This window comes from Filicampus tigris, chromosome 11 (genome assembly GCF_054856515.1).
Source record: "Filicampus tigris isolate MCC_2025a chromosome 11, RoL_Ftig_1.0, whole genome shotgun sequence".
NCBI classification, from domain to species: domain Eukaryota; kingdom Metazoa; phylum Chordata; class Actinopteri; order Syngnathiformes; family Syngnathidae; genus Filicampus; species Filicampus tigris.
The window spans coordinates 13,813,642-13,841,574 of NC_141227.1; the positions used below are offsets into that span (position 1 = coordinate 13,813,642).

Consider the following 27,933-nt stretch of genomic DNA (forward strand, 5'->3'; position numbering starts at 1 on the left):
TGTACTGTATTATGTATAAACAACTACAATGCTATTTAAGTAGTGTATACTCATATCAAAGTGAAAGTCAAGGTTTACTTCAAATTCGAATGAATGACTACCTTCACCTACATGTTGCACCAACAGTGCTTTTAATTCACTTTACACCAAGATAATTTTTCAATCTGACATCTTGGTATATTTCACAATGTGGCATAATTATTCATTCATCATTCAGAGATTGCATTTTCAGATGGTGTTTTTTGTTTTGTTTTTTTAATCACAACAAAACAGACATTTTGATTAACTTGTTTTCATTTAGAAAACAGCACCATATAATTGGAATATTAACATTGACAGAGGACTCAGTAGGTATGTTGAACCAACATGGGTTTGGATCAGAGAATCTGGCTCATTCACAGATTATGAAACTGAACAAAAACAAAACAAAAAGAATACACAAAACCAAAAAAGCACATTCATCTTATAGTACTGTACAACAGTTTAGGCTTGGGGCTGAAATGGTTAAAAAAAAAATTGGATGTGGGAAAAGGTCATTATAAAAATATATTGACATTAAAAAGAAGTGAAATAGCACCATGTTTCTAAAACAGTATTTGTATATGGTGCCACGTACACAACCCAAAGGTAAAATGTATTGAAACACTGATGCGTAACTACAGACAAAGTCATTTTATATTTCAGAGACTTTATCATTAACACAAATAGTGACGAGGCTGTTATTTTCTCAAGTGCAGATGAGCTCTCTATTAAGAGGAAGATTTTTTTAATTTTTTTAATGTTAATTGTCTATTGAAAGTTATGTCGAGTGAAACAAAAATTCAATACAAAACCAAATGAGTACTATGGAGGAATGCAGCAAAACACCAAGATCTGAAGCAGCGTGGAATAATTAAGTCGTGTGAGGTCCCCGGAACAAAAAGGGATGTACACAACAATGTAGACCCATCAGGCCAGAGCCTACACTAATTATTATTGAAGAAATCATCTCTACATAATCTAATACAATTGTTAAAACTGTGCAAGAAACTCAATTACAACATGCGTTAAGACACCACACTTTGATTTCACTCTGAGGCAGTTTATAAGCATCAGTAAGTGCAGCTGTCTTGGTTAGGAAAACATCTTTGAATTTCTTTCTGCAGCAATTACATTGTCAACCTCACCCAATCCAAGCATGGGATTTAAATGGGCTCAGTAGTTAACTAATGCCAATGTCTAGCAACAAAAAACTACGGAAAAAATATACTCTAATATTACCTGTTTTTTTTCTCGTTTTTTGCACAGTGGGGGCGGGGCGGGCTAGATGTCTATGTCAGGGAGGTGATGATCTGTCCTTATAGGATGATGCACTACGCCTCTACTAGAGGGATAACTATTTGAGGAAATATGGTGTTTTCAGCTTCAGCTAACATTTTTAAAGAAAGATGAGAAGCAGAAACTGAAGATGCGCATGCAGCATATAGAACAGTTATGTCAAGTCATAATTATCATATGAAAGCGACTTCAAATGAGTGATGCTGTCTGAAATGGAAGCACAGAAGAAAAATACAATTAAACCACAAATTCCCATGTGGGATCATCAGGTGTAATTTGAATAAAGAGCTACACAGAATGCATCTTACCAAGCACCCACTGCTCGGACAGGTTCCGACTTCCCACCGGTCTCCTGCCGCTGTAACTCCCTATGCAAATTCCCGCCCGACGTACAGTTTTGCACACTGTCCCCCCGCAAAGCTGGATCAGCTCTACCAAACTGGGAGCAGGCGGCTGCGAATGCTGGGACACAAACATGGGCGGCTGGTCCTGGAACAAGTCCTGCTGGTGGTGGTCCCCGGAAGATAGATGTCTCTGAAGACGGCAGATCTGGGAACAGATAGCCACAGTTCCAAATATGAAATTACCTGTATTAATAATAAATCATAAAATAAAACGGGTGAATGGACTGAAGCACATATTCATATTACATTATATATGATAAAGGCCCTACATTGCCTTCCATTATCTGTATAAGTAGTAGTAGTGTAGTGATGTTTGACTGTTTCACCAATCAAACAGAGCCTGGCAGTCACATGACCACATGCAGTCTTTTTGGGCTCATCAGTGGCTCATTTACGTGAAGAATGGCCGAAGAAATGGAACATAAACCAGCTTGCGAGTCTCAGTTTCAAGATCATCCCTGGCCCATGTTTAACATTTAAGTGTAACAAAAATGTTTTTAATAATCTGTTTCATAGTGAAGGTCTGTACCCAAAAGTGGGAATTTATTTCAACCTACAAGACCAACATCTAACTTGAGAAAAAGCATGTTGCGGTAAGATGAAGATATGTGTATTGTTGTTTAGTAGTTTTGGCTGCACGTACACTGTAAAAACACACAATATACAGTGCTTGGCCTAAAGCAGTCATTTAAGTTGCAAAAACTTTAAAATCTGAATTACTGACATTTATGGCTGTTAGGTGGCGCAACAAAGCAACCATGTTGGTTTTACTTATAACTTAAGAGTGTATGAGTGTAACAGTTTTATGGTCCTATGGCCAAACTGTCAAATTTACATCTTTTGGAGTGCCTACTGTACATGCTGTAGGCTACACGTGTACACACACGCACACACACTATAGTTGTAGTGCAACTTAAGTATTACAAAACATGGCTACTATACTTTATCCATAAACTCAGTCAACAGGAAGCTGCTTCATTCAGTCATTTTGGTGAATAAAGCAATTGTTTTATCTGTTAGGCACAATGCACACGTTGTTGTTAAATATCTAGGTCTAGGTTAAATATCTAATGTACTCCCTGTAGCCCCTGGTTTTGTTCTGTCAAGAGAGGATGCAGCCCTACAAGCTGATGTAGTACATTAATTTAACACATACACAAAAGTCAGAAGTTCTCCTCGGATGAACCTAAAATCATGAAAGCAAAAATAAATTTCATTTCAGTTTTTATTTCTGGCGCCATAAAGATTGTATTTATTGTTTTAGTTAGTTTACATTGTTGAACAATTTGGACTTTTTTTTTTGCTCTGATCTTTTTTTCCTGATGGGAAAAAAAACCCCACCTGAGAAGTTACTCACCAATTACTTGGAGGAATACTTTTTACTTTTACTTGAGTCCTATTAATCCTTCGTAAGCTTTCTGCATATTTGTTCTACACTGTGCTATGACAAAGGCATTCCGAGTCTATTTTCAGTATTAGATTTTTGTCAGGGATGGGAAACCTACAGCCTCTGGGGCAAACATAGGCCATCATTCAATTCCAAAAACAAATAAAAGCCTATGAATAAATAGTTTGTATTTTGAGTTGAGACTGTATAACAAGACAAATTGAGAAATGATTTGAGAAAGTGTTCCTGGGACTAGTGAATGAAGCTCTGAGCACTCACCACAGGCTTGTTTGGTATCCAGCAGGGGTCACTTACTAAACTGAATAGGACAATCTGCACTATTGCCAGTTGAATTCCAGGAAACAAGCGTTAAGGCTTTTATCCTTTTGTAAAATGTTCACACCAGTTTTATTTTACACCAAGTAATCACGGATAGACCCGAGGAGTTCAGGGACAGGGTCAAGTTAGCATGAACCCATATTGTGTACTTTCAGGGGAGCGACTCAACACTTAATGTGGGTCCTATTGTGTGACTAAACGGGCTTGAAAAAAGCACTCGGGCTCATAATAGGAAGGCATGGAACATAATAAAACTTTGTTCTAACAAAACACACAAACACATCACTAGTGTTACCGTTAGAGCCAGAATAACATGTTTTGTGCAGAAACTTGGCACTTGCAAATAGTGTTGTTTGTGCTCAAGACTGACAAGCATTGAAAGCAGCAATGATCCGTTGCTCGCGACAAAATGTGGAACTTCCAACATCTGCAAGGTTAAAAAAAAAAAAAAAAAAAAAACTACTTTATGAAAACATTCATGAATTGCAGGCATGAAGCTGCCTGTTTTCAAGCTTGCTGTTGCTGATGTCTTGTATGTACGTCGTTGTCTGCTCATTACAAAAAAGCTGTTTTTTGTGAATGCAATGTAATTTTGCAGTTTAGTTTATGCGAGGCACAATGGATTGTCAGATAAATAGGTTGGTACGCCAATGGCCTCCGCAATATTGCCTCATTCATGCAGGCAACGTTGCCATGGAAAATAATCGGTTCATTGACCGTGAATCGAACCTAAAAGCTTCCAGCTACAAGATGACCACTGTAACACATTTGCAAAATGGACTGTACTGTATACACAGCACATTTACAGCTTACAATTAAAGTCGAGTGGCAGTTTGAATGAACCGAGTCTGTTTTAAGAAAAACCCACAATATTTTCAATAATAGTTAGTTAATGTCCATAGAAATCTATATACTCTAAATACAATTTTCGTTTTTTTTGGTTTGGTCTTTACATAAAGACAGTTAGCAAACATCAAGACTTACAAGAAACATTGGAAACAAGAGTGAAATACCAGTAGTCTTTGTTGGAGTGATTTAGACTCACAGTGGCAACTGCTGATGGGACAAGCCGAAAGTCACAACAACAGCATGAACACCTGCAACGTCACTTTTTGGGGGAATGACGACATGCTCTTCCTGTGTTGTAATGCGCCTTCAATATTTAGCAGTTCACTTCACTGTAGAATATTACATCAGCTGACTTCCTGCAATTCTGTTTCATCATTTCAATGTATTTGTGAAGCTTACTGCTCCAAGAAAGAAATGTGGAGGAAAATGTGAAACTCAAGTGTGAGAGATTAACGAAAATAAGCGACTTTTCAAACAGGGGAGCTTAAGGGTGAATCTCCTGAAACAAACGCATACAGAAGGCACATTCTTGCCGTTTAGGAGAAAACATCCATCCATTTTGTGTACTATATCTCCCACGGAGACATAAGCTCCCACAGGCAAATGACTTCACACAAGAAATGGTAGCGTGAAAAGTGCAACTGAGGTAAAACAAAGATTTTGTTTTTGGGAGGATTCACCTGGCAAAAAGTAAATAGTGTGATTCATTTTCAAAAACATAAAGGAAAAACACTGGTGACAAGGATTTCTGAAAATATTTTCTTTCACAACATCAGCACATTCAGTAAATATCTGGTATCCGATCTCTACACAGCTGTGTTTGAAAAAAAAAAAAATAATAATAATTTTCATTTTCATATCAGTCAGAAAATTTGGCCCTGAACCAAAAATAACTCACTTGATATTCTTCCCTATGACCTGTGATTTAGAGGTAAGATCTTAAGCCCAAGCCCGAGTCCGGGCCTAAAAAATGTCAATCATTACGTTCAGGTCAGGTCGGGGGCTGACTTAAAAAAAAATATATACATACATATATGTTTATAAAAATGTATACTAAAACGATGCGTCTGCCTCTCTCTCTCTCTCTCAAAGTGCCGCGCTAGATTCTTAAGGACGTACTGCTGCTGTGGTTTATGGCCCAATTTTCAACCCGTCAAAATGACGGGCGGCCTTAAATTTTTTCCGTCAACTCTTAAAAAAAAATCCGCCAATGATGGAAAATTGTTGGTTAATGTAACCTCTGCAGACACAGAAATATAAAAGATGTAAATGTTTATACAGTCTCGTTTAACTTAGATTTTGTTAAAAAAGACAGGCTGTAATTTGTTATCATAAATCCTCCTCCCAAATAAAATATGAAATTTCGGGTTTGCTTCCGGCTCGGGCCTGCAAATCAAGTTAATTGGCCGGGATCAGGCTGGGTCAGGCTTTAATACCCGCGGGCCTGGGTCGGGTCGGGATGGATTTTTTAGGCCCGATCTTACCTCTACTGTGATTGACTGGCAACCGGACCAAGGTGTACTTTGTCAGCTGGGATAGGCTCCAGTTACACACTAGCCCAATGAGGCAAGTAGCATCCCATTATTATTATTGTTCATATTATTATAATAAATTGTGTCAATTAATTAATGTGTGAAAATTATTGCACACCTTGGCCACCTGGGAGCAGTATAACAGACATATGGATATATTATGCATAGAGCTGGTAGCAGGTCCTCAATTAGCCACAGTAATAGTTAATTTTCACAGAGGATAAAGAATATGCCTATGAGTACTGTTATGTTACCTGTCTACATGTGCTGCTCCACTGTTTTTATTCAGATTTCCGTCACTTAAAGGGTTTTAACACAGCAACCCCAATGCTATTTGTTAGCTTGTCTCTGGCATTTCCCAGTATGCGTTAGCATTAAGATAGAGGACTTTAAGGAAAAGTTATGAAATTGTTTTAAATACACAATGTCTTTTGATTTTGACTAAGAATTGTTCTGCCAAACCGCTGCTTGTTGTGAATTGAGTTGTGTTCAGAGCCAACATACAGCTCAGCAATAAATTAAAAACTAAAATCTAAAAACACATAAGCGGGTCACTTGTACCTCAAAGCACGACTAGATCGACTGCCCTTCAAAGGGTAAAAAGAAAACATTACATCTTTATTTAGCACTCATGGTTTGTGTCTTGAATTATATTTCTTCAAAATATTTTTAATGCTGCAAACCTTTATTTTTTTGCTAAGATTAGAATGTGTACAACAAAATCATTATTTCAATTTTATATACATAAAGAATTTGAAACACTTCACTGGTATCTAAATAAGAATATGTAACGGCATATAAAAGTAATGAGCGATGTTGTTATAATCTAAAGTGTGGGTTTTTTCAATCCATCATTTAGAAACAAACCAAATAAATCAGCCCCCACCACCCCCAAAAGAAAACACACACACACACAAAAAAAAAGGTGTTTTCTGAAGGACTCGCAAATATTTTTCAATGGACTCTTGGCTAACACTGACTATAACACAGTGCCGGAGGTGGACAGCTGCATCCTGCATAGCTGTTTAACCAGTGCAGGGAAAAACACGTGGGCATTGTGTCGGATATAGTAGAGAATGTGTAGTTTGTGCATCTGCCTCGGTGTTGTTGGTGTGCATTATAATAGATGCTGAGCTTCACTGGGTGGTCACTTGGAAGGGGGAGTGGTTAAAGTCACAGTTAGCGAATCGGGGGGTGTCGAGGGCAGCTCAAACAAGTGGTTGGAGCCTTGATGAAAAACGCACACATGCAGTCTGGCACCGGTAAGCTTCGGGAATGATCTTCTGATTCCTCCATTTTTTTTTTTATTCCTACTGAATGGTTGTACAAGGACTCTGCAGAACCTCAAGGGGATTTACACTTGGATGCCATTGGGAAAATTTACATTTGAAAGAAAAACTTGTTGAGCCCCACAACAAACTTTGAAGAGGAAAATGTTGCACGTTATCTTGATCGCTTTAAGCGCCTTTCTCAGTGCGGGGAGGGGTTATCGGACGAGTTCGGACAGCACTGTGGGCAAGAGACAATATCAGATCCAAAACGGCCCATGCAGCTACACCTTTCTGCTGCCTGAGCAAGAGAACTGCCAAAGCCCGAGCAGCCGCAACAATTATCCAGTTCAAAAGGACGGGCCCGTAGACAATGACGAGTCAGCTCACAGGCTGGAACAGCTGGAGATGGTCATGGAGAACAACACACAGTGGCTACTTAAGGTAAATTTCTTTCTGCTCATTATGTCACGTGGCATGAGAAACATACCTTTGTCAATACACCGTGTGTAGCACTACAACAATTCAAGAGACTTTAGTTCTTAACGGGACGAAATGAGCATACTGTGAGACAAACAATTTCAAGTTCTACTACAGAATTTATAGATAACATGCTTGAAAAGTTAAGCTGATTTATATAAACCTTTTAAGAAATGCACACATCCAGGTCAAAACCGGACATGAAGGTATAGCAGCTATTTTGTAATTTAATGATTTAGTTCGTATTACCTTTAATAATCATGGAATTGCAGTAGAATATTCCGAACCAAGGTAACCTGAGGGATACTTAGGATAGTAGTCCATCTGCACTGCAGCGATTTTTCTTGCACACCAAAAAGGCTCTGATTTTATTTGGATCACGTTCAAATCTTGCGTGGTTTCGACAGTACTTGAGATCACTACTTGGAACAAGACGGCATCTGTTTCTTCAGCTTTGATGAAGTTGAAACGTGATCGTTTTGCGAAACAGCTTTTATGGTTCATTGACAGTACTAGCCATGAGTTTGGACATAATTTAAAATCGCTTGAGCTACGTATCTAAACTTTTCCCGGGACAGTACATAACTGTATAAAGTATTACAAACATTCACAGATTTCTTGTGGTGCAATAATTGTGGTAATCTACAATGATTTCTGGTTTATAAAATCTAAAAGAGTTAATGGATGTACATGGTAATGACCTTAGAGCAATCGATAATTATCCCTGTATATAAGCAATACAATCATGTCCCATATAACTTTTTTTTTGAACAAAAGAAATACTGTATTATAAATTACAAAGCATTAGAAGTAAAATATGTATACAATATTCTGTTCAATGACATGTACAAATTAAATTATGGCAAGTAAGGACTTTGAGTTTTTAAATGAGTTGGATTGAGTATAAAACAAATTTGAAAATAAAACATTTTTTTTTTTTTTGCAAACGGTCCCGATGGTTTCAAAAGTGACGAAAAAATTCTTAACAGGTGTCTGATTGACAGGTGCGCATGTCCGTTGCAGTTCGCTGAGCCATTCTATGAGGTATAAAAGAGAAGTCCTCCTTTTTTGCGCTCCCTCTTCAGAGAGTGTCCCCTTTGGTATTTCAACCAGACAAGAGCCCTTCACAGTTTGAGTGCACAAATACATTCTCCTAACAAACTCAGCAGGGAATTCTTTTGATGCTCTTTATTTAAGAAGGGGTACTAAAAAGTGGAACTATACGGGTAGGATACTCCAAGACTCTATACCATGAAAATGCAATCAAATACAGATACGTACGATACCAAGCTGAACTGAACCATACAGCTTAGTGGAAGCAGACACCATTGGTGGAACGCCGGTGTGATTTATCAAGCGTACCTGAGCTAGTTGAGGAACTCAAACTTGAATCATAACTACTTTGCTATGGCTGCCCCTTCCACAGAAGGGCTTGCTGAAGACAGTCAAATTCATAGTGTGAATTTGACTTTTCACTCAAGAATCAGTGCCTCTCAAGAAAGAACAACGCCTCTCTCAAATTAACACTTAAAAAAGCTATAAAATGTTTTAGTGTAAGTGTCAATGTAGTAAGTAATTACCGGTGCAGCGAATCACGAGTAAGAATATTTCCAATTCATTTCTTAAAAGCTGCTTTTGCATTTGAGCAGTTAGGGAAATGTGATGTCAGGTTTTTTTTGTGCGACTGGAGGAACACAGCCATTTTTTACTGGATGACTCGGAGGCAAGCGGAATAAACAACTGATTAGATCATTAGCTGTAAACAAGACATCCTGACAACAATTCAAAAGGCCGCTCATCAACTGTGGATGTGTCACAAGAAACGACCGCCGGGAGATGATGACAAACTAAACACACGCTAACTGGAGCTTCAAGAGATTTGTAAAAATGTTTTTCAAACTGCATGCAGATAAGGAAAATGTATATTCAACTGAGGTGAGCTTCCAACACCAACACGTCATGGTGTCATGAAGGATGTAACTCCTCACTCAACACTTCCATCCTGTTTACGAGTCGTGTGACCTGATTGGCACTCAGGAACCCCATGCAGGAAATAACTTAATGATTGGTCTTGGTCTAAATCTGGAATACCGTAAGGTAGATAAGAACATAACGAGTTAAATTTAAAACAGTGACCTTTTCCCTTCTTGAGGCCAAAGACTATTGTAATAAGCATTTGGTTGAAGTGTTTCAAATGGACATGGAAAGGAAGAGACTGATCGTGTCGTGATAATATACCGATTTGTGACCTTTATATTGCAGCATACATTATATATTAATTATCCCGTTTTGAAAAATTGATATTGAATAAGTTGACACGGCTGTAGTTCGAGGGATCGACAGGAAGGTGAAGGAAAAGTCGGATTATGGAAATTGGGATTTGTTGCTTGGTTGATGCTCCTTCCCTTCTTGAGCACTACCTGTGTGCCATTGAGCAAGGCATGAGAGGTTACGCTACACCGCATGCTCGCTCTTGTTTGTTTGGATTGCAATTCATTCATTTGTTTTCCCAAATGCTTCGATCAGTGACTCTCAAAACCTGTTCAACAGCATCTTTAATTTGTGCCACAGCTCCAGAATTACATCCAAGAGAGCATGAAGCAGGATATGGTCCAACTCCAACAGAGCGCAGTCCAAAATCACACAGCTACAATGATTGAAATAGGGACAAATTTGCTCAGTCAAACTGCAGAGCAAACGAGGAAACTGGCCAACGTGGAGGCTCAGGTGAGAGACTACTAACACTGCTTGTAAATTAAAAAAAAAAAAAAAAAAAACCCACAAATGTTGGATTGTACTGCTTTCACACAAACTAAAACAGCAATACTATATCCGTTTTTTGCATGTTTCAATTTCACATGTTGATTTATAAAACCAATGTTGACTACATTTTGATTCCAATAAAAGATTCGCTGCATTTACTATATTACATTGTATAAATGGATAAAGATATTGTTCGAAAACAAGAATGGACGTGTCAGTTTATTATTGTCGCTTAACATCACCGACCTTATGTGAGCCCACAGTACAGCATTTCCTGTTATTAGCACACTTGTATTCCCACAGAAAGAGTCTATCAGTTTTTCACAATCAGACATCCGTCTGTTCAAACACATCAACAGATCCATTGGAGAAGTACGAGTAGATTCCACGTAAACAACCTGCTTTTTGCTGAGTTCACTTTCTCCAAACTGGGAAATTAGAGGCAAGGTGCTCAACCTGAGAATTTTGTTCAATACTGTCTGTGGCGATACATGGATTTTGAAAGTTCCCCAAAGTTAAGGTACATGTGGCTCCGTTGGAATTTAGTTGCTTTCCTGTCACATTTTTCCATTTCGCAAATGCCTCTTTGTAGAGGTGCAAAGTAAGCTCAAATTGAAAGAATCCTACCAAACAAAGCACACAGGTCATCACAGTATCGACTGGGTATAACACACTGAACATCAAGCCGGGGAAGCGTTTCTCACTTCAGGGAAAGAGAGAGCTTTGCATTGAAAATCCAGTTGGAAAAGCAGTCACCTTAACTGCATTCCAGTACAGCAGCTTCAAAAGCATTCTTTTGCATCATATGCGCTTTAGAGAGCCAATTTCCTATTTTTGCAACAAGTATTTCACTATGGCGTCGTTAATAACACACCCTTTCCCCAGTGGCTCGCATGGCTCTTAACACTCGGGACTAGTGAGTTACTTTGATCTGCACATCACCATTAGCAACAATGCTTCTGTGAGATCGTCTGTGTTTTTTGAGAGCTTGAGAATCTACTTAGATTAATGCGTGCACACACACGCTTACACCCGTTTTCTCATCATTAAAAAATGGACTGTGGATTGTTTGAAAAACGCAAGTTGTTTAATGGACTTAATGTTTGATATTCTCTTGTACTTCTAGGTTATTAATCACACAACCCGACTTGAGCGGCAACTTCTTGAGAATTCTTTGTCGACAAATAAACTCGAAAAACAAGTTATTGTCCAGACAAATGAAATAAATAAGTTGAACGACAAAAACAGGTGAGGACACGACAGAATACTTGACATTCGAAAATGAAAGCATGAGACCAAAAAAAAAAAAAAAAATTCTAAACTAGTAACCTAAATTTATCTACCACTTCAGCTTGTTGGAGAAGAAAGTAAAGGAGTTGGAGGAGCAGAGGCAGGTAGAGCAAAAGATGCTTCGAATTGAAAAAGACCAGCTTCAGATCCTAATACAGAGGCAGACGGCCATCATTGGCGAGCTGGAGCAACAGCTGCTCAGGGTGTCATCCAATAACAGTGTCCTGCAGCACCAGCAACAGGAGCTTTTGGAGACTGTCAACCACCTAGTTCACACCCTCTCCACTGGCACAGTCCAAGGTTGGTCACCCTGATTTTAAAGAAGGAAGTCAACCCAAACATATTTTTTTCAAGAATATGTTCTATGCAGGCCCACTAGTTGAAAGAAGGCATTCTGATAATTATACTGCGTTTTGTGGAATACGAGTTAATCCGCCCGCTTTTAAACATCTCTGGGGGCGGCCATTATGTCACTTCTGTCGACTGAAAATTAGTGAAACCTGTCCTGTTAAAACGCTGGATGGTCTTGGCCACTGTGCCGAAGCTCTGTTTTAGGGTATAGGTAATGTTCCATCTTAGGCCATCTTTACGGTGAGCAAAATTGACCTTCAGAGGGTTTTTGGCAATGAGATGCCATAATGAACTTCCAGTGAGCAGTATGAGAGTGTGAGAAAGCGATAACACTAAATTTAACAAACCTGCTATCCATTCACAACAGAGACCTTTCTTGTGTCACAAATGTGTTACACGACACCAGGGAGGGAAATGGCTCATTGGGCCTAATTTGGATCTTTTCATTGAGGGGTTTATTCAGTTTTGTTGCCAATGGTTTAGACATTAATGGCTGTGTCTGGAGGAAAGAAAATTTACACTTGGTTGGACTACAAATGGAAATGAGCTTCCTGCTAAATATGGTGGAAGCATCTCATGCCTTTGATAATATATATATATATATATATATATATATATATATATATATACACTGTAATACAATATATACAAAAATGTGAGGGGTACACTCACATTTTGTGATATACCGATAAGCTACATTATACAAAAGTGAAGTTATGAGTTCTTCTTTACTGGGCAATGTTGTGAAATAGACATTTAACAGGTTTGTGCCGTCAAACAACCCACACTTTTTTCCTACATTGCAGAGACAAAAACTGCCATGATGCAGGATACTCCATCCACATTCATGGACTGTGCTGCTGTCTTCAAGTCCGGAAACACAATGAGCGGGGTCTATACTCTCACTTTACCTAATACTACAGTGGAGGTTAAGGTGAAGTACATGCCGTTACGTATTGTCTCTGTCAAATGAAAACACCATATGTAATGTTAAAGAATTACAATCGAGTAAAAGAAGACAAGCGGATTCAACTTTTGAATTTTTTCATTAAATCATAATCTACGCTGATTAAATCTAAAATCAATCATCACACACCAATGACAAAACTAACAGTAATGTCGGCTGCTAAATAGATATGCACGATCTAATAACAGTTGTTTGTGGTGTGTAAAAAAAATGTATGTGAGGAGTCAGTTTTGCAAAGGAACACGTTCTCTTGTTCTCAGCAACAAGTTGCCTTGACTTGCCCACCCTTACATAAGTAGCACACATGGCGGCCTTGGATTAACTGTTCAAACGGCAGAGAAACTAAAACGTCCGGACAACCCCCATGATGATGTGCATGCTTGAGCTAAAACTGTGATCTCCTTAGATACCTGCTACTTTTCAGGATTTAATACTGGACTTGAACCTTTTAACACTCAATGAAGTTGACTGTGAGTGTCTAACAAAGTCAAATCAAATGGTGTCACTGTTCAGTTGCAAATGGACATTTGCAGGAAATGGAAATTGAATTATTTGGAATTATTGATCAACCAACTTTTCTTTTTGTTGGCAGGCTTTCTGTGACATGGAGACAGAGGCAGGTGGCTGGACAATACTACAAAAACGCTTTGATGGCAGTGTTGACTTTCACCGTACGTGGCAAGAGTATAAAAAGGTAGAGGAAATACTCTCCTTGAGAAAAAAATATTGCCTAGGCTACGGGTTTGATTCCAACTTCTCAAAGTAGTTCCTCTGAAGTTGCTTGTGTGCTTTTTGTGCAGGGTTTTGGAGATCCTTCAGGCGAATTTTGGTTAGGAAATGAATTTGTATCCAGGCTGACAAGTCAACACTCCTACAGCCTAAGGGTTCAATTGAGTGACTGGGAAGGGAACTCTGCATTCTCCCAGTATGACCAGTTCTCACTTGATGGTGAAGGACAAAACTACAGGTACGTGGATTTCACGAGAACCAATTACGGTAACTAGTCTGACTGAGAAATTCAACAAATACTAGGTGGCATTTATGTCGTACGTTGTTTACGCTTCAGGCAAGTAACTAGGAATAAAACTTGGCTTCTGAAATCTGCTAACTTAAACGCAAATTGTTTCATTGGGTCATTTAAATAGGATTACAGCCTCAGGTTTTTGGACAAACAGAAATTGCACACACAGTTCTTTACAACCTTAATTGACTCATACTGGATATTGTTCCTAATCAAAAATTAAATCTCTGACGTTCACAAGAAAGTGCCTAGTTAGTTTTTGCTTCATAAACATACTATATTGACAAGTTACAAGTATGGCTCCGTGCCATAAGTCCACTGGTGTATTGGCACTTTTTTTTACACATTTTAGATGTTTAGCATTTGCACTGCCTGATGCTAAAGTTTTATTTGCGTCTCAAATCTACTCAGCTGTTGTCAGGTTGGTCTACTTTGTACTAACTGTATGGAGGGCGCTGCACATGCAAGTTTGCAACATTACACAAGTTTGTCTTTTAAACCAGAGGGAAAAAAATACAAGATAATTAAAGGATCAACTTCTATCAATTCCATAAACCTGTATGCCAGTCAGAGCGGGTGTTTGTTAAAAGAAGGTATGTCCGTTGTATTTTGAGGAACAAGCGTTATTGACTTCCTTCTTCTACTTCCTTAATTTTTCCTTTTCCACTCTACAGGATACACCTTAAAGGCTACAGTGGAACAGCAGGCAAAATAAGCAGCATCGGTCAGCCAGGAAGTGATTTCAGTACAAAGGACGCAGACAATGACAAATGTGTTTGCAAATGCTCACAACTGACAACAGGGGGTAAGGAACTAGAACGTGCAATATACAATTGTATAAATTTGATAAAACGCAATAATTAAAGCACACCGTGCTGGATGCAAGAATTTCAAATTCCCCACTATCCTCGATGCATCTTGGCACTTTCCTAAAATCTTTCGAAAGACATTATAAGGACTCCTGTTCCTTCTGGCCAGGCCAAAGAGCACAATTAGACAGAGTTAATCACTGATCAACTCTTGAGGGAATTTAGCCACTACGAGCACTGACATTAAAGAGCCTGGGAACAGAGCTTTCTCTTTCTCCTTTTGTATCTTAGGTCCTCCCTCCATTGCCTTGTAAGTGACTCTGCTGCCAGAATCTTTGCCTGCCTCTGCATTAGAGCTCTGTCAAGTGAGCATAAAAGCAAGAAAATCCTAACCCTGTCCCTTTTCCCATGTGGGATCTGTCACACAGGGGACGCTCTAAATGCATATCATTCACAACTCCACAGACAGAAAGACACACGAGAGAACAGGGTCTGGCAATATGAAGCTGTCCATCACGAAAGACCAAATCTTTCTATAAACAAACGTAATCCTTAAGTAAATGACAAGTTTTAAAAGCAGGATTCCAGAGTGCAAACAGACATTTTCTCAGTCTGCAAAGAATACTCACAAGCCTCAATGAGGGTCACTTCAAAGATTTCAAAACGGCATTTGATTTAAAGATGCAGTCATAAACGGTGGCTAGTTAAAGCGCATTTATCATGACTGTAATAAAGTGACATGAGAATTTGCAACTTGTAAGTATCTGATGGGATGCATTTAGTGCTGTCCTAGGACTACGTAACTAAAGGTTTTCCTCCAAGTATTAAAAGTGTCGGGGGGGTTCCCTTTAGTTAGGATTAAGTTACTTTGTCCAAATACATTTGGACACTTGAAAATGGAGGGACACTGCAAAAAATGCTCTAATTAGCCAATGCCCTATTTTGTTAAACCTCCGAAAATAAAACTGAATGTCCACACTTTGTCAATGCCCGAATACATCTGGACCTAGCAATATGAGAAACCCATTCCTCTTTAAAATCACAATCATCCCTGAATGTACTCTACATTTTGTGTTTTAGGCTGGTGGTTTGATGCTTGTGGACCGTCCAATTTAAATGGCATGTATTACCAGCAAGGCCAAAACTCCAATCGCTTCAATGGCATTAAATGGTACTACTGGAAGGGCTCAGGATATTCACTGAAGGCCACGTCTCTGATGATTAGGCCAGCAGACTTCTAAGTTGAACCATTCGAACGGGCACTGAACAAGATGGAGCCCCAAGGACCTCATGACATTCCTAAAAGGACTAACAGGGGAAGTACTAATTGGTTATATTAACTCTTAATGATCTGAACCAAAAATAGTCAAACTAAGGCAGGCTGCACACCGAGAAGGGGCTAAATCCAACTTAACTGTTGCAGTGTGCGGGGTTCTGAACCACGGGCCACTTGTTTATCTGCTTTTTGAAATTATAATGCAGATGAACAGAGGGACATATTGTTGCTGATATAACAGGGGGGCAACAATTGGGTGTGAGTCACAGTCTGTAATTGTTCGCAATTGCTCAGTTCTGTCGCATCCGGTGGCAACGCTCGGTGTGCGGCGGGCCTAACATGAGAGAAAATGAACGAAAATGGGATGTGTTCACAATTTTCGCAGTTAGAAATTACACTGTAAATCTAATGTGTGGAAAAGGTGTACAGTTACTTAGCAATATATATGTTGATAGACAGCAAATTTATCAGTGTTCAATGTTTCAACCATGGTTGCCAATGACACTTCCCAGAAATAGAGGCTCTGGTACAACATTAACATTGGGTGGAAAACAATTGGCTATTCATATTTATTATTAATTGCTCTACAATGGTTTCTGTTGTTGATGTTTAAAAAGTTCATTATGAATGACACTGAGAATCTCAGTCAGTTAAAATAACATTTCTCGTGGTGAATGTTTTCACTGCAGTATATTTTGTGTTTTATTTATGTGCGGAAATTTTGAGGGTTTATTTTACTTGTTCTTCACGTCACCGGAATGTGAATTGTTAGACAACTAGCATTCATATTGCACATAAGCAGTGCTTTTGGGAAAACACATATTTATTTATGTAATGGTTCATTTGAATCCCCCTCAAAACTGAGTGTTTAGGGCAATGTACCTGTTTAAAGATTAGTTTGTATATAATGATGTTTTCAAGGTCACTTATCCCCTTTGGTATTTCAAACATTACGGAGACAACTCCTGAGGTTTGGCGTGGGTGTAGCTCGTGGACATATACAGTACTTATCACAGCATAAATGTGAACTACTTTTTTCGTGGTGGTGAGATTGCATACTTTTTCAAGCAGGAACAACGAGTTGCATGAATTGTAAGTAAAACAATATTGTTAAAAATGGATTTCTTGGAACTACATCACATTGAAAAAAACGGCTAAAAAGAAGACATGCATGAGGTTCTGCGAACAACACAAACATACAGTGTACCGCGGCAGAAATGTGCTGACATTTGTCTACGTCAAGAGGCTGTCGTGGCTCGCTGTGGCAGCAGAGGACAGTGACTCATGAGTTCAGGAAGAGGCAACGTCCACATTTCTCACAGGATATTTCAGGAAAAACAAGTTGACTGAAAATGGATGGCTGGCAATAAAAAAAACTAACAGGCGGCCAACCGACTTCCTCCGCCTTGCATTTATGAGCAATTATTGGATTGAGTGACAGCGACGGGAGCATCACAAATGCTTTGTATTGTGAACATGATTAATAACAGCAGGCACTGCACAACGCAAAAATAATTCACAACTGTATTTGTCAGAAAGTAAAGAATATAAATGTTTCATTTAGAGTGCAAGTTGAATAGAAGTTAGCATCACAAATGCCTGAAGCTATAATAACAGAAAATGTGAATTGGGGGAACCAGCAGAAGCACACGCATAGCTATTTTTCATTGTTTTAATATTTTATACTTGTCCATTTAACCAGTTGAATGTTTTTGATCCAATATACCAGGGGCCATTCATTAATTCACTAACCATACCATAAGTATGTGCACAGGGTAAATATTGTATTATAAAGTCGATGAATTTCTGAATTCTGTTTGGATGTTTTTTTATTTTATTTTTATGCTCTGTAAGTTTGTTTTTAGAGTTCATATTGTCCGCAGAGGGTGCTTATTTATGTGGAGGATGAATAAAAAACGTAATTCAATTCTAAAATTCAAGTCATAATGTATATATACAAGCGCCTTTAGAGTAAGTTGTGGAAATGTTAGGGAAAAAAAAAAAAAAAGGTCGGGAAATTTTGCTCACGGCAATCCCGCATGCATTGTTTTTAAGCGGGAACTAGTGGTACCAGTAAGGCGTTTAACAAATGCAAATTTTACTACTGTAAACTTTATTTTTCGCACAAGCTGTTATTGGAGGAAATGGCAATGCTGATTAAGCTATCGGGTTATTCAACATCTTGGTGCATTTTTTCCAGTATTTTATCTTTTATATTTCACATCAATCGGTGACTCTCCCGCACTAGCGTGCCAAAAAAGGCACATTTTACAGAGCATAACATACTGTACATTTTTGTAGCAGAAAATAATCATACAATAATTGCCTCTTTCGAAGAATCCAACATCCCCCACCCCCATCATCCATGTTGATACAACAAATTCTGTTGTTGTAATGGAGAATTTCAGCCTAGGGGGCGACAGAAGCAACACACGCAGCTTTAACTGATAAAAATCAGGCATCACATGATTTTTGTCATCATAATTAAGCCAAGGCAGTGGCCGTTTCCTTGCACATTTTATTTTTGAATGAGTAAACAGAGCTGACAGTGACAGCGACAGTTTTGTCTCATTTGTCCAAAGAACAAAGACCCCTGAAGCTTTCTGCTTTGCCAATATACATTTTGGTACTCGAGTCTAGTAACACCAATTAGATTTTTTTACTGGGCTATACAAAACAAATCAACACAATAGTTTAGAAAATCAAATATTAAAAAAATAGAAATAAAAAAGAGAAAAAGTCATTTCAGTGGCTGCTGGGTTATTTTTGAACAGAAGCATATCAACAATTTTCTGCATGTGTATATTTGTTCTCTAGTTCGCAGCCAGGACTGAAACGCTCAAACAAAACTGGCACTGGTACGCACCTGTGCTGCCGGAAACTGCTCTGAGAGTTCATACGGTTCCTCTGGAATCCACTGCCTTTGCTCCAAGCACCTCACAATCTATTGAGGAATGTTGAAAATTCATTTCAAAACAATCATGTCTGTGATTTGAATATGGTGTTGTGATTGATGCCTTGACGAACAACATACCCATTCAAATGAGAGGATCCAGCAGCCACGAGCGATGCCCAGCAAAACATTCAGAGTCCTCCGAGGCTCCCCAGAAACCACATGAGTTGTACTCTCGCAAACTCGATCAGCGATAGAAAAGCCACCCAGTGCCTTCACAACCTGAACGAGTGTGTTTTGTTTCCTGGAAGACACGGGCAATGGTAGGAGAGTAGGATAGACACTCATTTCTACACGTTGCTTTAAATGGCGATTGACATTTGTTTTTAGCACGTTTGAATATATTCTCAAGTGCTACTTACTCAGTAGGCATGCTTGTCATGACCAATGTTCTCACCGACTGCAAGAAACGAGGGATAAATGTACGTAATTGGTCATGTGTCTATTTGCACTGCAGGCATTTAGCCACTGAAAATGTGAAACATTTCACACCCAGTGTTCAATAATCACATATTGTATGTGTGACTGACTGTATGCCAGCATGAACCAGATAAAAGTGTTAAATGTGTGGGGTGGAAAAAAAAACAACAAAAAAAACAAAGTAGTAAAGTTGGCAAGAAAATCCAGCACCTACAGCGCTTCAAATATTTGCTGTGGAAGTCCATTAATTTGCATTGACAAGTATCATTAATATCTAACAAGACCGGAGTGAGCAAATCTAATAACTTTGTCACATACATTTGAACACGGTGGACAAAAAGGCATCAAACACCAATAATAGGCACTGAAGTGTGAATTTGTCACCCGAGGGCATCTTTTCACGTCATACAATAATCAGAAGCAGTTACAAACAGTTCTCTGCTATCTGGTCCCCCAGCTGGAAGGGCCGAGAGCGGCCTGTCAATCAAAGTGTGGTAAGCCTCCCCTCTTGACCTCACCCATGCTCCAACATCCCATTAATACTGATAAGAAGCGCGGGAGAAATAATCACCAACACACCACAATTGCTACTTCACGCTTTCCCACTACTGTGAAGTGTAATGTCGATCCACAACGGGGCCATTGATAATAGTTCATTTTAGGCCCTTTCAAACTAACGATTGCACAAAGAGATCGCTGGCTCATCTCGTGCATAAGAGGACAGTGTTGCAAATAATGAGCCTACAACAAAGTGCTCCTCAGCACAAGCTAAGAATGACAAGACGTCATATTGATGTCTTGAAAATGATGCTATTTAAGTAAATCACAGAGGGACAATGAAGCTAGTTTGTGACCACCAACATCGCTGGCTGCATTTACAGCGCGAGTAGATCATTTTGAGACTGAGAAAAGGCTGCACTATTTAACAATTGAGATCTAAAGGACCCCTGTATTGTTACCTCACGATCTTTACAGGGCAGACAGAAAAGCTTCCTAGCTATGATAAGCTTGCATTTTAAACCTAACATTTCTCCCTTGGGGGTATAGGATGTAATGTTTAGCTTTTTTTCAGCTGTGGCATGTTAAGGTTTACAACATAAAGAAAACAAAGGCCAGGTGCATTTCACAAAGGAGGAAGTTATATTCCATCATCACAAAAGCAAAAACACAGGAAGACCCAAAGACCAGACAGACACAAGCCCCATTGGCGAATCGCAGCCCTTCAGAGGAAATACTCGATCGAATCACGGCTGGTGTGCATCCTAAGCTGCCTGTATCAAGGAATACAATGGATGACATGATTATATCATACTCTGGGGCTGCAAGATAAATGCATAAGATTCAACAAATGACCCTCAAAGATCATACGAAAAATTGGCAATCGGTCCATTTTTAACAGGTCATTTTTATGTGAACCAGGCAGAACTGGGAGCATTAAAATCGGCTCTGCTTTATTTTATGGGAATTGTAAGTTATTGTGAATAGCAGATACAGTTGATTTAAAAAGACAGAATTCAGTTATTACCTTTGCTTTGCCGATTTTCTGAAAAAAGGAGCAGGGGCGCTTATTGGGCTTCTCCTGGTTTTCATCTGGGATTTCTGTCGAAGTAGCTGGCGCCATACTTTTATTTCCTCTGCCTACATTGGCAACAAAGGCAAAACACTGAAAACATTGAAGCAGCTATTGCGGCTGTTGTCTGACTTTAAACTGCAACAGCATTACTGCATAAAAGAGCCACCAGATTTCAGAATATTAAGTGAAATTCAGATACAATGTTCAATATTACTTTTTGCAAACGGTCTTACACCGTATCAAATAGGAGCTGCCACATTCAATAAATTACTATACTGTACTGTATATACCAATCAGATAAGCAGCTGATCCAAAATGAAAATGTATGACCTAAGTAAGTGCATGATGAAACTGTTTATGCACAACTAAATTATTAACAACTGGTAGCAAACACTACTCATGAGGTAACAGATTCTGGGAGATATTTTTAAATTTGTGTCGACAGTGAAAGTGGGTTGTAGTTTGACAATAAATTTGAATGAAAATGAGAACTTTTTTTTTTTTTTTTTACAATTTATCAACATGCAACTTAAACCTGAGAACACGTTTGTGAGAAGAGAACCCAAAACTTTAGGGAACAGTCACGGGCAGACTTTAATCTTTATTAGATAATGCCATAAAATAGCTTATTCCTATCCAGTTGCAGTGCAAAGAAGCGACAATCACCGAAATGACCAAGGGATGATAAAGCACCAACATGTATCATGAGAATGTTAGTTCATTACAATGAAGATTTGTTATTCATGCAGTGTAATTTGTAAGGTTTAGTACCCTTGCTACTCACTTTGAAAATTGTGAGATAATTGACAAAAACCAGAGTGAGTTTCCATCTCCAAGGTTGTCGTCTTCTCTGCTAGCTTTGTTGGATGAACAGAGGCGGATGTTTTTTGCCTTGATGCAGCGTCACTGATGCCTACAAATGGCAAAGTGCTTTGCTTTCTGCATTTAGCAGCCAGTGTACGGGTACCATTTGGACGATCAAAAGCAGGCGGATTTTGGTTGACATTTTGTGGACAGGCATTCAAAACAGACTGCGGCCTGCAACTGTGTTCACTATTCTCTACTTTCCTCCTCTTCTTTGAGCTGTTAGTTTCCATCGCAGCACTTTTACATCTCCTTTGTTTTCCTTTCTTTGGGACATAGACCAACTCAGAGGGGATATCGGTGTCTGTCAGGTCCGGCAGAACAGGCAAGAGAAGTCTCCTGGGATTCTTGTGGTGCCTGGTTGAAGAGAAGAAGTCATCAAACACATCATTGTCGTCATCTCCATCAGGGGAACTCGAAGCAACGTTGTGAGATTTGCTGGGTGAACTAAAAGAGCGTGCAAGTGCAGAGCAAGAATGTCTGCCTTGCGTTCTCTTGTTCTGTAGTTTTGAATGGTCATTTAATAGCGTGTTGCCCAACATGTGACCAAAGGAGTTCACAGCATCAGGAATCGTATTGTTCTTTACTTCTGCCAAGTGAATATTTTGCCTTCCCTTATCAGATTTGTCAATTGTCTGCTCCAGCATGTTATTAAGAGAACTGCAGGAATGCATCAGTGACCTCTGCTTTCTTTTGCGAGCATTCTCGCCATCAGCAGATGTTACGTCCTCCCCCAGGCTTTGTGCTTCATCCACAAATTTCTCCATTAGTGATTTTGTTACTGAAGACATCTGCTGCTTTTCTGGCATCTTCCCTTCCTCTTCATTTATTGTAAAGTCAGGACATTTCAAAGGACTAAAAGATGGGCGTTCTGAAACATCACGGCAGGGTGAGAGCCACGGCTTCTCCAAGTCCATGCTGAAGGGTTTGTCAAGTTTGTTCTGCGTTGTACCGTCACTCTCTTGACGATCTTTTTCCTTGTCAGGGGAGTGACCGAGCTCAACAACAGTAGCACTGGAGTCCTCATCAGAATTTTCAGCTATAGGAAGGGGGGGAAAAAATCTGATCTTAAAATGTTGAAAGTTTAGTTTCTACATGTACTCAAGTGAAATATGACTGTAGACATCTTTCAGCACTTCGCACATTACCAGATTGTACAGTATGTCACCCACTCACTGAGACATTGTGAAAACACAAATAAAGATTAGACAACAATGATACATTCAGCCACTGTGAATTATTTCTTAGAAGCCATCAGTGAAAATAAGGATGCAACACAAATACTGCACGTGACAATTTTCTTTCTGGTTGGCTTACAAAAAAACCTGAAGACGGTCGGTGAGTTCCCCGGTGAGGGCTTCACTCCCGATGACGAAGACATTTGTGAGACTGAAAAATCAAAATAGATGTGATTTTTTTTTTTAATGGCATATATTAAATGTCTCAAAATGATCAGTTCAAATATGTGACAAGATTTACCTGTGGGCGAGATCTTTTCATGTTTCTCTTTCATGTGTTTCAGGCGCTCTGCCATATAATCAGCCCTTCTATATGTTGGGCTATACACAGTTCCACTTTCTTCATCAATAATAATTGGCGAATAATCTGTGACTGTGGAGGAGAAAATTAGTAAAATAGCAAACTTTAGTTTAAAGCGATGGTTGAGCCGGGATGGCCATGTTGGCCATGTTTTCACTAACAAGTTCACTTTATATATTTTTTGATCAGGAAAATGAAAATAATTGTCATTTTCTATTTTATCAATAAATTTGGGAGAAATTAGGAAATAAGTGACACCATGAAGAATGCCTCTTGTTAATGAGGCAAATGGCCGCGCCCCCTACCGTTCTATCCTTGTTCGGTCGGAGTCACTGGGGGGGGGGACCGATTGCAAACTCTCCATTGGAAATTATTGTATTTTCATTGCTTGTAACGTCCAAAAACAGTGATCAATTGGTACCAAAATTTATGTGGACATCCCTACCAATGCCCACTTCAACATATCAAAAGGATTAACCTCTCCGTGCCTGATTTATATGAGAAAGAGGAAATGTGGAAGTGAGCAGAGTTACATAGATTTATGCTGGGACGAGCGCACACTGCTTCTTTGCAAAAAAAAAAAAACAAAACACTGCTTCTTTGCTGATCACTGTTAGACGGTTAAACACCAGTCAGGATATTTACAGAGACTGAAGTGGGAATGAGTAGGCGTGCACATTTATTTGGATGAGGAATGGCCAGTTTTTCAACCGACAACACGCCATCCAATGGAACGTAACAGCCGAAACGGTACGTCCCAATGCGGCCACACTCGGCTGTGCAGTCAGCTCCCTCGCTAGAACTTTTTGTTCGCTGAACATTGACACTTGTTCGATGAGGTCTTGCCTCACTTTCACGCCGCTTCACTCACGCCGAAGCTGGGTTAGCGGTGTCGGACAACGCATGCGACTGCTTGGGAGGCAACCTCGCGACATGAAGACTCAGGCTGGGCAGACAGTAAGCACCTAATGTTGATGTGCTAACGCCTTTTGTTTTAACGGCCTGAAGCTAGTTGTTGCTATTAGACGTGCCGTTATCCTACTCTTAGGTGGAGATAAAGAGCCATGCTCATTGCTTGCCCACTGCCAGTCGCCGTCTGCCTCCCGAGAGTTGACACGAGTTTAGCCTAGCCAAATGTCCGAAATATAAGCAGTCAGGGTTCGTATTCATGCTCATTCATGCTCTTGTCCGCTTCAGCCTGTGTAGGTGGAGAAGCGATCGCCACGGTACTTTTGATTTTGTGGAGGTGATCATGATGAGCTCACGTTTGCTGTCAATAGATCCAAACTATTGTGCAGAACACTTTTATACTTTGACAGGTTGAAGCGGACAAGAGTAGTAATGTGCATTTGCATTTTGGTGGCGATCGGTCGCCGTTTTAGACAACAAAACTGGCAAGCGAGCAATATTACCAGCTTGTCTCCCTCCCGTGACGTAGACCGCTGAAACCGAAAAAATAACAAGCCGAGCCCCAAAAGTGTGTGCGTGTGTGTGTGTGTGTGGGGGGGGGGGGGCAATTTGCCGTAAATCCAATTACAAAAATAAGCCCTTAAATCACAACAGAGTCTTTTGGGCGGAGCATTTTAGTACTGATGTCATTTTTACATGCAATCCTTTTATATAAGTGCCAATGTTAAGCTCATCCAAGTGTACCTTTAACATAAAAACAAAAAAGCAGACGATTGTTTTTGTTTTTTACCCATTGCTTGCTTGGGAGCGATGTCTTTGATCAGTTTATCGAACTTCTTCTTCATGCGTCTGTCATTTTCTGGCGTCCTCTCTGGATAGTCTCTAGGCTGCATGCAACGATGCTGCACCATTCCAACACCAACATGATATCAACAGGTATTCAACACCTTAACTGTTTAAGCACTGGTCTGCTGAAATGTTGCAATTGACATGAAGTGGGGTTTTTTGTTTTGTTTATTTACAATATCTATCAATTTAACAATGTTTAAAGTAAAATATTTGAACCCAAGAATCAATTATACATATTGTACAGGAGACTTTATAGATGAGGAAAAACATTGTTAGGTTTAGTTCTACTACCGACAGGAATATCTCAAAAGCTAAAACCCTTTTTGACGGACATAGCCTAAAGGTCAGCAAACTAAGCTTCTGTATGTAAAACAAGTCAAGTGGCAGACAGTGAAAGCAAAAACATTTCCAGAATAGGATCTAAAAACCTGATTTTGCTTTCATCGATGGAGAGAAAAATGACTCCTGCCAGCCAACAGTTGGGAATTGTACAATAGCACATGAAATGACTTTACAAAGAGAGAAAGAATCTACTTACTTTCTTGTTCCTTAGTACCAGATTGCTTTCATCATTTAAGGCAGGATACAACTCTTCATCTACCAGCACACCGTCGTCATGACATCTGGACATCATTTCGGCAACAATATTACTGTATGCCTCCAAACAATCAATACATAGATACAATAAAGAAATTGCACTAGTTTAGTGCCAATAGAGTTGTGCATACATACCTTCCTATCCACAAAACAGAGATGAGCTTCACATGACTCTTTTTGGCTTTCTTCCATGTGGCAGCATGACCATTGTGAAAGACTACATGAGTTACTTTTTTATTGAATGTTTTTGATACCTGTAATGAATAAAGTCATCAATTACTTGTGTGTAGTGTAGACTCACTGTGCATCTTACAACATAACCCTGTGAATGCTGAGAGACAAAACATTTACACTGATCGACCTATTTGTTTATATTTTTTAAAACATTTATTATACGAAATTGAAGAATTCTGTTCCATGGTCAAGTGTCACCACCATATTTCAGTTATGAACTGTACAAGTAATTTTATGTAACATCCCAAGTAACATGAGATTCTTTTTTTTTTCATTCAAGTGTACAAAATACATTTTACAGCTGCTAACATATTTATGGAAAGGGATAATTGGAGTGAGGTGTATTTTATTTATTTAACTTCAAAACACTGTCCCTTAATTCATTTAGATAAGTGACAACACGAACGGCCACTGAATGAAATTTTTGGGACAGCTGTGCTGCTGTAGTCCTTACTGCTATAACGACACACAAAGATAATCCTTTAGTGTCGACTGAAATGAGTCCTTGTGAGGCAGTCCATCTTTCGATGCATAAAAATCCACAAAAAAACCTAAAAAAATTGTCCAGACATAAAATCATTTGTTGCTTTCTGATCTGAGGTCTCATGCAATTGTTACATTTTAAACTCTGTGACTTTCAAAGTGAATTTTTCCTGAGAATAGGTTGAATTCAAATTTTAGCCACTTCAGCGGCATTTATTCAATTTCAAAAGTTCCACTGCATCAAAACATTTTACATTTGCTTCTTCCGTTTCAAACTCAAATTTACAGCAATGCCATTGCTAAACAAAAACTGCCATTGCAAACTCACTGAAAGAACAAAATAAGTTGCTTGTTTGGAAAACTAAGCTACACATTTTGTTAGCCCAAATTTGAGATGTTGGAGGTTTTCTGCGAGCAGAATCATGGAAAGAAAATCAATGCCAGCTACTGATTGATTATCTCTTTGATATGCAGTGAAGTACACGGACCAAAGTTAATTCGTTAAGAAATAAGACTTTCTTCAGCAACAGCATCTCTCTCTCACACCATTCACTCTGTACTTCTTAGGAAATTACCACTTTCTACATTTGTACTTAAGTGAATCTGACATTATATTACCTGAGCGCCCATTTCCTGTAGCTGCTGAATGAAAGGTTTCGAATAGTTTGCTCTCTTGTCAGATGACCACACATCCACATAAGCAACGACGTCTGGAAAAGACATGTTAAGCCATTAGCTGTAGCACTGCGTGGTTTTTGTTTTTGTTTTCATTTTTTAGGTCGCCGTAATGCTAAGGATGCATTACCTTTAAGAACTGCGCCGCTGTTGCTTGTCGTTATTACTGGCATCTTCAGCTTCAAGATTCCCCTTGACAAAAACAATTAATAAGCATGCTGACTTTTTTTTTAAACTGCAGTCTATACCGGTTGTTTTCGACTTGAAAAATGGGGCTATAAAGTTTGTAATCCAGGAGGTTGCTCGTTCTTTTTCGTGTCGATGTCGCAATGTTACACTTCTAATCGTAGATAAGAGGCACCAACGACAACCAAGAAGAGTATAGATTATGTCTAAACTTTACAGATATTTCTGGTTCAACACGCAATCGTCATAACTAACGTAATAATCATCACTATTTTAGCCATGGGCTAACTTTCACCAGAGTTAGCACGGGCTAACTCTTCAGCTAATGGCTTCCGCACAATCCCAACATGGGTGTTTTGAAGCGTGTTAATTATAGACCACACAACATAAATGTTTGTATCTACTCAAACGCGTGTCGTATACTTACTTTCAGCGGCAATGGGCTTTAAATCGCCCACTCTCAACCAAGTACACAGGGTCAATTCGCGCCCGAGGTTTGAGGGACAATGCATTGTGGGATACGATCTGCTGATTGGCGGAGAGTGGGTGCGTCACCTCTATAAAGCAAGGAAGGGAAATTGAATGTAAGTCCATTCAG

General features: G+C 39.2%; 2 protein-coding genes across 3 annotated transcripts; one reads left to right on the forward strand and one right to left on the reverse strand.

Moving 5' to 3' along the window:
- Positions 1-108: 108 nt before the first annotated feature.
- mcph1 (microcephalin 1) lies at positions 109-27,892 on the reverse strand. The gene is made up of 15 exons (XM_086044977.1): positions 27,763-27,892; positions 27,280-27,341; positions 27,093-27,184; positions 25,893-26,011; positions 25,699-25,783; positions 25,102-25,213; positions 23,343-23,474; positions 23,181-23,252; positions 21,784-22,902; positions 20,952-21,064; positions 19,369-19,406; positions 19,088-19,250; positions 18,920-18,997; positions 1,626-1,866; positions 109-1,524 (listed from the first exon to the last, which is right to left on the reverse strand). Exons 2-15 carry the CDS (start codon positions 27,320-27,322, stop codon positions 1,472-1,474), a joined length of 2,460 nt encoding a protein of 819 aa, XP_085901103.1. The 5' UTR covers positions 27,323-27,341; positions 27,763-27,892; the 3' UTR covers positions 109-1,471.
- angpt2a (angiopoietin 2a) lies at positions 7,095-17,864 on the forward strand. 2 transcript variants are annotated; one of them, XM_086044979.1, is made up of 10 exons: positions 7,095-7,212; positions 7,296-7,540; positions 10,148-10,303; positions 11,466-11,587; positions 11,691-11,929; positions 12,787-12,914; positions 13,540-13,641; positions 13,748-13,914; positions 14,643-14,773; positions 15,858-17,864. In XM_086044979.1, the coding sequence occupies exons 1-10, from the start codon at positions 7,146-7,148 to the stop codon at positions 16,016-16,018; spliced, it is 1,518 nt and encodes a 505-aa protein (XP_085901105.1). In that variant the 5' UTR covers positions 7,095-7,145; the 3' UTR covers positions 16,019-17,864. The 2 variants fall into 2 exon arrangements, with proteins under 2 accessions (XP_085901105.1, XP_085901104.1); XM_086044978.1 differs by having other exon boundaries at positions 7,101-7,540.
- Positions 27,893-27,933: the final 41 nt, after the last annotated feature.

What these genes read in the sequence shown, in the direction of transcription:
- angpt2a (XM_086044979.1), top strand. Translation starts at nt 7,146, where the DNA reads ATGGTTGTACAAGGACTCTGCAGAACCTCAAGGGGATTTACACTTGGA. An exon ending in CGTGGCAAGAGTATAAAAAG is followed by an intron (nt 13,642 to 13,747) that starts GTAGAGGAAATA and finishes CTTTTTGTGCAG; the next exon opens with GGTTTTGGAGATCCTTCAGG. An exon ending in CTCACAACTGACAACAGGGG is followed by an intron (nt 14,774 to 15,857) that starts GTAAGGAACTAG and finishes TTTGTGTTTTAG; the next exon opens with GCTGGTGGTTTGATGCTTGT.
- mcph1 (XM_086044977.1), bottom strand. Translation starts at nt 27,322, where the DNA reads ATGCCAGTAATAACGACAAGCAACAGCGGCGCAGTTCTTAAAG. An exon ending in CAGCGGCGCAGTTCTTAAAG is followed by an intron (nt 27,185 to 27,279) that starts GTAATGCATCCT and finishes TGTCTTTTCCAG; the next exon opens with ACGTCGTTGCTTATGTGGAT. An exon ending in CGCTCCCAAGCAAGCAATGG is followed by an intron (nt 23,475 to 25,101) that starts GTAAAAAACAAA and finishes TCTCCTCCACAG; the next exon opens with TCACAGATTATTCGCCAATT.